This window comes from Leucopleurus acutus (genome assembly GCF_964270905.1).
Source record: "Leucopleurus acutus genome assembly, chromosome: 7".
NCBI lineage: Eukaryota > Metazoa > Chordata > Mammalia > Artiodactyla > Delphinidae > Leucopleurus > Leucopleurus acutus.
In genome coordinates this window covers 114,482,757-114,495,149 of record NC_139150.1, presented here as the reverse complement: position 1 = coordinate 114,495,149, position 12,393 = coordinate 114,482,757, and the positions used below count along the sequence as shown (strand labels likewise).

General features: G+C 37.2%; 1 protein-coding gene across 1 annotated transcript in view; it reads right to left on the bottom strand.

Moving 5' to 3' along the window:
* Positions 1 to 1,426: 1,426 nt before the first annotated feature.
* The window catches only part of DDX60 (DExD/H-box helicase 60), a gene marked incomplete at its 5' end in the record, with an annotated part of 77,410 nt that continues 66,443 nt past the window's right edge, over positions 1,427 to 12,393 (bottom strand). Inside the window, 5 exons of the mRNA XM_082842372.1 lie at positions 1,427 to 2,060; positions 3,912 to 3,974; positions 5,131 to 5,282; positions 7,393 to 7,535; positions 8,842 to 8,989. Of these exons, the coding sequence (XP_082698498.1) occupies positions 1,961 to 2,060; positions 3,912 to 3,974; positions 5,131 to 5,282; positions 7,393 to 7,535; positions 8,842 to 8,989 (606 nt within the window). The 3' untranslated portion in view covers positions 1,427 to 1,960. The remainder of the gene's footprint in view (positions 2,061 to 3,911; positions 3,975 to 5,130; positions 5,283 to 7,392; positions 7,536 to 8,841; positions 8,990 to 12,393) is intronic.

Genomic DNA, 12,393 nt, shown 5'->3' with positions numbered 1-12,393 from the left:
CCATTGGTAGTTTGATAGGGATTGCACTGAATCTGTAGATTTGCTTTGGGTAGTACAGTCATTTTCACAATATTGATTCTTCCAAACCAAGAACATGGTATATTTCTCCATCTGTTTATGTCATCTTTGATTTCTTTCATCAGTGTTTTATAGTTTCCTGAGTCTTTTGCCTCCTTAGGTAGGTTTATTCCTAGGTATTTTATTCTTTTTGTTGTGGTGGTAAATGGGATTGTTTCCTTAATTTCTCATTCTGAATTTTCATTGTTAGTGTATAGGAATGCCAAAGATTTCTGTGCATTAATTTTGTATCCTACAAGATTATCAAATTCATTGATTAGTTCTAGTAGTTTTCTGGTGGCATCTTTACGATTTTCTATGTACAGTATCATGTCATCTGCAAACAGTGGTAGTTTTACTTCTTCTTTTCCAATTTGTATTCCTTTTATTCCTTTTTCTTCTCTGATTGCTGTGGTTAGAACTTGCAAAACTATATTGAATTAAGAGTGGCGAGAGTGGACATCCATGTCTTGTTCCTGATCTTAGTGGAAATGCTTTCAGTTTTTCTCCATTGAGAATGATGTTTGCTGTGGGTTTGTCATATCTGGTCTTTATTATGTTGAGGTAGGTTCCCTCTATGCCCATTTTCTGGAGAGTTTTCATAATAAATGGGTGTTGTATTTTGTCAAAAGTTTTTTTTTGCATCTATTGAGATGATCATATGGCTTTTATTCCTTAATTTGTTTATATGGTGTATCACACTGATTGATTTGCATATATTGAAGAACCTTTGTATTCCTGGGATAAATCCCACTCAATCATGGTGTGTGATCCTTTCACTGTGTTGTTGGATTCTGTTTGGTAGAGATTAAGGGGCAGTAAAAACACTGCTTTGGTTTCCAAATGTCTGGGTGTTCAGAAATTGTTGTATTGCATGTTTTAAAATAATGAAAATCGGTTTCACCAAAGAAAGGAGGGACCCTTAACACGGCACATGCAAGGATGGGTCAGTTCCAGGGAAAAGAGTATTCTTCTATCTCCAGACAAAATGAACCACAGGGGTTTTCTAAGCCGATGTAATCTGTGTATAAATAATGCCACACAATGGATCATCTTTCAGTAAGACGTCTTGATAGTAGGAGACAGCAGACCTTGCCCTGAGGAAAAAATGCTCTGTTCAAGTTTAGGGTCTAAAATAGGATCTAGAATGATAATCTGAGGTTAGGCTGGGGCAGGAAAGTGACTATATATGAACTATCTTCTATAAAATGCAAATGTGTATGCAAGAGGATGGAAAGACGTGTGAATTTAACACAAAGAGACCAACGGCAAATAGATTAAACCCATTTTATTTGTTCGTGGTTTTTCCGTTACTTATGTAGAATTAAAATCAAGCCAAATCATCAGGTATGTTTTATTTAAAGCACCATGGAATTTATACCAAACTCCCATCATGTTTTATAAAAACTAGTTTAAGTTCACTAAAAGGTACTCTTCCAACAGCCATATCTAAGCCATGGAATCACATTTAAATTAAATAGACAGAATATAATTCAATGTCAGGATACTGTAATCGTTTATTCTAGCCTTAATAGACTTTTTACAAATTATAACATTGAGGAGAAAATTGTTGAGAATGTAATATTTGTTTAGGCCTCACAGAGCAAACATTGTTCTTCAATCTCATATAAAATCCTTGCATTTCTCAATCAATCTACAGACTAGCTGAGACATAACCATTGTTAGTAAACGATACAAAGAAGCCAAGGTTTAGAGATACTAAGTGATTCATCCAAGGATGCTCACAGGAGAGCAAGGCAAGTTTGATCAGAACCCTGACTCCAAACTGCTTCCCTTTCTACTTCATCATATATGTATTCCCAACAAAAAGCATGAGAATCATAAAATATGACTTTTAAAATGCCCAAGGCAATCTTTTAATTAGTTTGGATAGACTTCATTTTCAAATGTTCTTAAATTTTTTACTAAAGGTTTCACTCAGTTGTTCAAATGCTAAGACCACGTTGTCCTCTTCATTTTCACATAGTTCACGCAAAGAAACACTGTAAATGGAAATACAGATACACATAAAACTCACCCATTCTACTGAGAGTCGGTATCATAAGAAGGGCTTTCCCCAGGGGGTAGAACTAAGTACATCCCACTAGATGATGAAATGTGAGCAAAATGAGGAAAAGAATCATAAGGAACATATTTATCTAAAAAACAAAAAAAATCTTGTCAACGAATCAATCAATCAACACAATCACCATGCAGCTCCCCTCCCTGTATTTTACCAAGAGGATTTTTGTTGTTTTTTTTTTTTTTGCAGTACACGGGCCTCTCACCACTGTGGCCTCTCCCGTTGCGGAGCACAGGCTCCGGAAGCGCAGGCTCAGCGGCCATGGCTCATGGGCCCAGCCACTCGGCGGCATGTGGGATCTTCCCAGACCGGGGTGCGAACCCGTGTCCCCTGCATCGGCAGGTGGACTCTCAACCACTGCGCCACCAGGGAAGCCCCCAAGAGGATTTTAATGGCCACCAACTCCCATGTAACCAGATCCCTCCTCCCTTCAATAATAGCAACACAAATCTCCTTCTTTTTCCCCACATTTTTTTTTTACGGAGTCATTTTGTGGGGTTGTTTTTTTTTCAGTATATACTTAAACCCACAGGCAACTACCTCTACAAAAAGCAAAACAATCCTCCCTTTACCTAGATCTATGAGAAAATTAAGAAAACAGGGTGTGATAAACAAAATAATGGCCCACAAAGATATCCATGTCCTAATCCCTAGAAATTTATAAATCCTTAGGTTACATGGCAAAGGAGAATTAAGGCTGTAAATGGAATTGAAGTTGCTAATTGGCTGACCTTGAGGTGGGGAAATTAACCTGGATTATCTGGGTGGCCCACTGTTGTCACAAAGGTCATTCTAAGTGGAAGACAGGGGGCAGGAGAGAGTGAATGTCAGAGTGACCTGATGTAAGAATCTGCCTCCCAATGCTGGCTTTGAAGACAGAAGGGGCCAAAATCAAAGCATCTATAAGCTGGAAAGGACAATCAAATAGATTGTCCCAGAGGCTCCAGAAAGGAATGCAGCCTTGACAACACCTTGATTTCAGCCCAGTGAGACCCATTTTGAACCTCTGGCCTCCAGAACTGTAGACACTAAAGATGTGTTGCTTTAAACACTATGTTTGTGGTCATTTGTTACAGCAGCAATAAGGAACTGATACACAGGTGACGAGAATGGAGAGAGGAAATCCAAGAATGGACAGTGCAGCTGGGCTCATCAAGGAATGGGAACAGTCAGGACCTGACCTTTCATCAGCCTTTTGTAATCTGTACCTGCCTTGATTCCACTAGAGATCCAGTTTTCCCCTGGTGTTTTCATTGACCTACCGCAAAGAATGACCAGCTCTGTACCCACAATACTGAATTTCCTCCTAGTTACAGACTCACAATTGTGACTCCTGGACATTTCTCCTGAACAATATTCAAGTGATATAATGTGACGCATACCATCTAACTCACTGGTTTTTGTTCTCAGTCCCCAGATCTCATCCTCCCGCCTATGTTTTTACATATCATTAACTAAAATGGAAACCTTGGTTGTGGAAACTGAGAACATGAGGGTCTAGGGATTCTTGAAGCTTTGGGATACTGCTGCCTGTTGGTCTAAAGTGCCTGGGCTGAGGCTCTGGTCTAGGTGAAAGTTCATGGATTTTGGAATTAGTTCTATTATACAAACAATGCAACAGTTGAGGAGAAGGTCTGCAAAGTCTCTGGGGAGTTGAAATGCTTCGCACCTAAGAGGCTCAGGGGCACCTTTAAGTATGAACTCAACATTTTTCAAATTACCCTTAAATTATTAGAAAATATGAAATCACTATTTAAAATGTATAACATACCTGATAGATTTAATGGTGAGGGAAAAATCTTTCAATAACTGATAAGCAGCTCCTTCATTTATCCTAAACAAAACAACATTTTGAAAATTAATGGTATAAAAACATTAAAGAATTTATTTCATATTGAAATGTTGGATTGGTCATTAATGGATTACTTTTGTCTGTCAAGATGTATTTACTAAAATCATTTCTACCAAAGACTCCCAGATGATTTAATCTGTGAGAATGACAATTATGAACTCCAGTCACAAGTTCACAACCAGAGATAATCAATGAACATGGGACGCTGACCTTCTAGGAGAAACCCAAGTCACAAAGTCAAGATCAGGAGCGTGGATGGGGCCAGAGAGTCAAAGAGAAGAACCAAGTGAATTACTCACTGGTACCACAACTACTTTATTCACAATAATGAGTCCTACTGTCAAAAATGATCAGTGTTTCTCAAGAGGGTCAGAAGTTTTAAATACTTGAATTCACTAAAGATTGTTCAAAATGTATTTAAAATGCACACTGAATTCCCCATGGTGTGACAGAATTCTCCTCCCCCAACACACCCACACACACGTCCATGTGCTCAGTGACTGGGCCAATTTCTCCATTCCCAGTAAATCCCTGCACACTGTTTTTGAAAATGGTTTCCCTGCCAAGGAGTTAAAACAACTGTCATAGTCTCAGTCCTCAGATGTGTGAATTATATTCTTTTCATATACTTCTGTCAGACGATGCAGAGCATGGCATTATTTGTTATTGTTATCCATTTTTAAATATATGATAATCAATAAATAGTACTAAATAAAAAACATCTGTGAACATGTGCAAATATTGGTAACTGTAGTGTAAATCTTTAAGTCAAGTGAGTCAGCCTAAGTCTCAAGATTTTGCTGGTCAAACACGAACAACAATACCACCAAATGTATTTTCTCTTGCCCTTAGTCTGTAAGAAAAAATTTCAGTATGTTTCGCATGATTAACCTATACTTGAAATTATAAGAAGGTGTTTGCCTAATATTCATTACATTCATTTATTAGATGTAAAGATGCAGATGAAGACGGATATAGAAATAGAACTAGAGGTAGAGGCAGAGGTGGAAATGACAGAGAGAGAGGTAGAGGTGAAAAGGATAGAGAGAGGTAGAGGTAGAGATGGGGATGCTGGGGATGACAGGGATGCTGGGGATGGCTGGGGAGGGAGATGGAGACGGAGACAGATAAAACACACCTGTTGTCCTGGACCAATCCTGTCAAGGAACCGTGTTTATAGAAATCGAGCGCATAAGCATTGAGCTGCATTCTTCTTCCTTGGTGATCAAATTCCTGTGGCCACAGCACAGGAGCCCGAGTGCTATCAATGCCAATGGTGCGCAGAGTCACCTGAAGAAATAGAGCTCTCCTTAATTTACTAGTTATGTGTAAAGAAAGTTTATGATTTCTTACATTGTGCTTCATAGTTCCTTCCTAGAATCAACATGTTGAAAGCACACTCTTCACAGTGAAGGAAGAGGGTGTCTCTCATCCACACTGAGGTAGTGCTGTCCCAAGTAGGACAGTAGGATGGCCTGGCTCCACCGATGAACATCACTGCCTCACAACGTACAATAAAAATTTTAACTACCCGTCCACTAGAATATAGCAAGGCTCACTAGGAAAGAAAAGCTAACTTAAAATTTTATCAGTATCCTAATTGGTGCAGGAAATACCTTTGTACACAGTGTCAGGGAGCTGGTGCCTTGCATGTCTGGAAAGAAGGCTTAAACTGAGTAACTCTGACAATCTTTGGATCCCAATTACTGGAACAAAAGGGAAGGGGAGGAAGATGGAGGGGAAAGAAAAAGGAAAATAAGAAAAGGAAGAATGCACATCAGTAGTTTTTCATGTCTGCTGATTTTCTGAAAACGCTATGGGGTCAACAGGAACTCTAGTGCAGGGCCAGTGAGAGTGCACACTGGTACAGCTACTTTCTAAAATGACTGGGGAGTAGCTCAGAAAGTTATTATTATTCAAAGTCCTTGGAATATTCTTATTCCGTTATGATCCAGAAAATCGCTTTGACCCCGAAAGTCTGGAAGATTTGCAATCAAGGGGAATTGGTGGATAAGTAAGGTAAAATTATGTGGGGGGATGCAGAATCTAAACACAAGAGGAAAAGAACTACATCAAAATTTAAAGCATTAAAAATGTTATTCTTGACTGTTTTTAACTTGACAGTAATGGGTGTTAAAACACTTTAGTATTTATATTCCATTTTATACATTTAAAAGGATGATGCAATGGTTCTATTTTAACATATCAACACTTATCTGAAAATGCAATCTATATCATTAGAAACTTTAAATATATGATAAAAATATATGCGTCCATTTAAAATGCACAAGGGTCTATACAGTTTTTCAAAATTCTTTGAAAACAGGGTGGAGGTTTCTCAAAAAACTAACAATAGAGGTACCATATGATCCAGTGATCCCACTCCTGGGCATATATCCAGAAAAGACAAAAAACATGATTCGAAAAGATACATGCACCCCAGCGTTCATAGCAGCACTATTTACAATAGCAAAGGCATGGAAGCAACTTCAATGTCCATCAACAGATGACTGGATAAAGCAAATGTGGTACATATATACAATGGAATACCACTCAGCCATTAAAAAAAAGAATAAAATAATGTAATTTGCAGCTACACAGATGGACCTAGAGATTATCATATTAAGCAAAGTCAGAAAGAGAAAGACAAATACCAGATGATATCACTTATATGTGGAATCTAAAATATGACACAAATGAACCTCTCTATGAAACAGAAACAGACACACAGTCATAGAGAACAGACTTGTTGCCAAAGGGGAGGAGGGGGTAGAGGAGGGATGGTTTGGGAGTTTGGGATTAGCAGATGCAAACTATTATGTAGAGAATGGATAAACAGCAAGGACCTACTGTATGGCACAGGGAACTATATTCAGTATTCTGTGAGGAACCATAATGGAAAAGAATATGAAAAAGCATATATGTGTGTGTGTGTGTACCTGAATCACTTTGCTATACACAAGAAATTAACACATTGTAAATCAACTACACTTAAATTTCCGCAAGTTTATTCCAACATTCAAATGGGTTATCCAGCATATCTGAAATGTATCTAGTTCTCTATACTTCATTTTTGACACCACCGATCCAGAATATATGGGATTTATAGCGTCTACAGCAATACTGGGAAAGCCTGAAGATAGTTTTATGTGCTCTTTTCACAGCAAACCTCTGCCGATCTCCAGAAAAGTGGTGATCCTGGATTTCTGTATAATGGAACAGGGCTCCTCAGGCCAGGGTGACAAACTGGCCTCCAGAGCACCTTTTCCTGGGTATTTCTGTTGATGCACCTGAAACTCTTTTCAATCTGGGGAATCTGAAGCCCTTGCTAAGCTGCCCGGAAGCATAAATCCAATTCTTTCTAATGACAGTTTATTTACAAGCCTTGTTTTCCACTTACATGGTCTGAAGTTTCTAGATGAAGCAAACTGCCGTCAGAGTTCCCAGAGAGACAGGCAAACGGAGAAATGGCTATTCTTCCTTCCTTGCAGCTCATCAAGTGAGACACAAGTTGTGAGTCTTCACACTCTTGACCTGAGAAATCTGGCCATAAGAGGTGGGCACAAATCAGCTTTGAAGATTAAGCCAGACTGCCAAGCCTTACACACCTGCTCTAGACCAGGAGGCAAAGGGGAGCCATTCAACTTTCAAGGACCAACACTGTAATGAAGACTGAATAGGACCGATCACATACAGTAAGCAGCACATCCCGGCATAGAATACATTCAATAAATGTTAGTTATTAATACTATTATCAATGGTATAAACTTTTGTATTATATTTTAGTTGCTTTGATCAACAGGTCATAAAAACTAAATTTAAATTGTATCCTCTTTTAGCCCAGAATCGTTGTTATTACCTTGGTCCTTTTTCCCACCGAACTCAGACTTGGCTGCAGAATCCTTCTAGACAGGCTGATTCAAGCAGCCACCATCAGCAGGTTTGGAAATGGCGTATGAGAAGAAGTATGTTTTCCATTCCTCCCTTTGTAAAGCACCGGAGGGCGCGTTCACAGTCGGCTCTCGTTTGTGACTGAGGCCGAACCTTCCCGTTCCTTTTCTTCCTCCTTTGGATGCTCGCCACACCCTCTGCCACTGTCTACTTCCTGCTTTCACACTGTCCAGAAAGCTACACGGTCCTCCTCCCTGACTTCTTCCAGCTGAGGATGTTACCAAACCAGGAAATGGCTACCCAGAGCTCACCCCTTTCCCTGTATCCCTGTCACCGTTTCCAGTTTAGTTTCTCCTGGAAGATTTCCAGCCAATAGCTCATGAAAAGTAAGAGCAAAGATCAGGAGTGTTGACTACGTGCTACGTGCTGTTTGGAGATAAGTTACAGACATTGGCTTAACTATTTAAAGCTCACCCAAACTAGGTGGATAATGTTATCCTCCTTATTTATCTGTTGAGAAAATCGAGGCAGGACTATGGAGTCCCCTGCTCAAAGTCCCACCGCTAACAAGTAGCAGAGCCAGAGCTTGGACTCAGGTCATAATGCAGAGAGTTTATGCTCATGACCACCATGCACAGCTCCTCTCAAGGAAAAAGTGACAGAATCGCTTCTTGTTTCTCCTCATCTCATAGGTGTCCTTACTCCATTTTCCAGGCTTGTCCCAAACCCAACCTTTAATCAAGATGGTTTATAAATGACTCTATTCAATGTCATTCTCCACTGTCCTTTACTTAATTCTAATAATCATACCACCTTCCTTGAGAGAGCAGAAAGGATCCCCTTATTCTAAGGCAGACTGATCTTTCCAGGGCTCTACTCTTCTTATGGGATAAAATATTCTTATGGCAAGATTATTTATTTTTTAAACTGTCCCACAATGGAGCTAAGATACACTTACCTATTTTTGACAATGGGAGCTGATGTTCTTTTTTCATATCAGCCAGTTTGGAAACAATCAGTAGGAAAGAGGCAAAGTCCTTTGTCACGTTTGTGTTATACTCATCTAGAGCAGCCTTGAAGTCCTCAGGGAGATCCTCCAGAAACACCTAAATCATCAAGGAGGTCATCAAAAAAAAAACAAAAACAAAAAACTGGAGGCCAAATATTTTTCAGAGAGATCTACGTACCATCCTTGAAAACTGAAAGTTTAGAAGAACTGAAAAGAACAATGTAATATAATTCTATAGTTATCTATCTATTCAGTAATGTAACTGTTCCATTCTTTCATCTATGAAATTCAGGTGAAATTCATTTTTTATTCCTATTTGTGTTATAAAAGCCAATACCTTTGCTCTTAAAAATTTGTTTTCATGCTACTTAATCAAAACTCTTTTAAATAGAAGTATGCCCTCAAATGACATTAGACTTGTGAATATTTCAAAGAATCTAGTGACATGTTTGGAAAGCAGGCAACAATATAAAGTCCCCTTTGGGCCTGGAATAAACCTCACTCAATTGTGAGGGTCTTTAAAGCCCCACTGGATTCATTCTCCTAATATTTTGTTAATTATTCTTCTATCTATATTTTCATAAGAGATACATCTCTAATTTTTTATAATGTCCTTGTCAAGTTTTGATATTAAGTTTAAGTTTTGCTCCCTCTTTTTATATTCTCTAGAAGAGTTTGTGAAAATTTGCTGTTATTCTTTAAATGTTTAAAAAAGTTCACCACTGAAGCCATCTGAACCTGGGTTTTTTTAAATGGGCAATTAAAAAAAATAATTGGTTACATTTCTTTAATGGCTATCAGATATGAAATTATTCATATAGTCCTTGGTTAGTTTTAGAAAGTTGCATTTCCTAGGAATTTGCCCATTTTGTCCAAATAGTCAAATGTTTCTTTCCATTTGATGTACTACATAAGATCTGTAATAATGTCTCATTTTCTTTCCTGATAATTGTAATTTGTGCTTTCTCTCCCTTCTTTGTCAATGAGTCTTGCTGGGTATTCATCACCTTTATTATCAATCTTAACAAAGAAGCAACTTAGGCCTTGCTGATTTCCCTTTTTTTACAATTGTTCTCAATTTACTTTATTTCTGTTCTTATTTTATTATTCTTTTTCTTGTATTTCCCTTAGGTTAGATATTCTGTTTTATTTATTTTGCTTTGTTTTGTTTTCTCCTAACTCCTTAAGCTGAAAAGTCAAATCACTGATTTTTTTCTCAGCCTGTCTTCTTTTCTAAGATGTGGTTATAAAGGCTATAAATGTCCCTCTAATCATTGCATAAATCACATCTTATATTTGTATGTATTCTTCATTATCATTTAACTAAAATATTTGATAATTTCCATTTTATTTATTTTTTGTCTTATGTGTATTTAGAAATGAAACGAGTTTGTTCAATTTTAAGGCAATTACGGTGTTTCTGGTCCAGAAACATATTTCACATATATATATTACCAGCATATATCTGACAAAGGTACCAATAACACACAACAGAGAAAGGATAGTCTTTTCAAAACTGGTATTGGCAAAATGATATATACATGTAAAAGATTGAAATTGGACCCCTACCATATGCTATACATAAAAATAAACTCAAAACGGATTAAAGACTTAAATGTAAGACCTAAAACTGTAAAATTAATAAAAGAAAATATAGCGACATTCGTTTTGGCCATGATTTTTTAATGTAACATCAAAAGTATAGGCAACACAAGTGAAAATAAACAAGTGGGACTACATCAAACTAAAAACCTTCTGCACAGCAAAAGAAATAATCAACAGAGTGAAAAGGCATTTCTGGAATGGGAGAAAATATTTCTAAACCAACCATCTGATAAGGGATAATATCCAAAATACCTAAGAATCTAGTACAACTCCATAGCAAAACAAACAAAAAAAAAAACAAAAGAAAAACGGGCAAAGGACTTGAAAAGACATTTCTTCAAAGAAGGCATACAAACTGCTATCATGTATATTACAAGTTGCTCAGCATCACTATCATCAGGGAAATGCAGATCAAAACCACATGAGATAGCACCTCATACCTGTCAGAATGGCTATCATCAAAAAAAACAAGATTATAAGGGTTGAAGAAAAATTTTAAACGTAGAAAAATTTGAACCTTGTACACTGTTGGTGGGAATGTAAATTGGTGCAGCCACTATGAAAAACATACAAAGTTTTCTTTAAAAAAATTAAGAATAGAACTATCATATGATCCAGCAATTCCACATCTGGGTATATATCCAAAAGGGTTGCAATCAGGATGTTGAAGAGATACCTGTACATCCACGTTCACTGAAACATTATTCACAACAGGCAAGACATACAAACAACCCAAGTGTGTATCAGCAAGATGAATCGATAAGAAAGTGTGCTGCATACATACAGTGGGATATTATTCATTCTTAAAAAAGGAGATCAACATGGATGTACCTAGAGGACATTATGTTAAGTAAAATAAGCCACACAGAAGGACAAATACTGCATGATTCCACTTACATGGGGGACCTAAAACAGTCATACTCATAGAAGCAGAGAATATTGTCAGGGGCTGGGTGGAGGTGGAAATAGGGAATTGTTTTTCATTGAATATAAATTATTGTTATGCAGGCTAAATAATTTCTGTAGATCTTCTCTACAACATACTACCTATGTTAACGATACAGTACTGTGTACTTTAAACTACATTAAGAGGATAAATCTCATGGTAAGTATTCCTAACTAACTAACTAAATAAAACCAGAAGAAAAATTTTGGACATGGTGGATATGTTTAGTGCCTTTGTTGTGGCAATGATATCACAGGTGTATGCATACGTCCAAACGCATTAACATGTGTATATTAAACGTATGCAATTTTTATATATCACTTATAGCTCAAAAAAACTTTTAAAATAAGGTATGCATAACCTCTTGATATGTCATGAAACCAATCACAATATATTTACCCTGTTTTAACTTATGTTTAAAACATACGCTCAGTATCTGTACACATTCATGCATAAAAATAAACAGAGTGGAGTGAAAATTATATTCCCATTTTCTTCTACCTTCCATTATTTTGGTCAGAAAGTCAGCTATCCATCTTATTATTGCTTTTTTCAAGGAAATGTCTATTTCGGCTCTAGCTGATTTGTGTTTTTCTCTTTGTTTTTGACTTTCAGTAGTTTTAGTTTAATGTTTCTTTATCCTTCTTGAAGTTGACTAATCTTTTGAAACTATGGAGTGCTGTCTTTCATCAGCTTGGGAAAATTCCCAGCTATTATTTTTGAATACCCTCCGGCCATTCTTCTCCCTCCTCTTCTTCTGGGATTGCCATTATATTACATTAAACCTTTTGAATGTGAGCCACATTCTCATATGCTATTGCTTTTATTTTCATTTTTTTCTCCCTGTGCTACAATTCAGACACCTTTTATTGAGCTATCAGTCAACTCACTGATTTTGACTTCTGATATGTATATTCTGATCAGACAGTACATTTTTCAATTCTGGACGG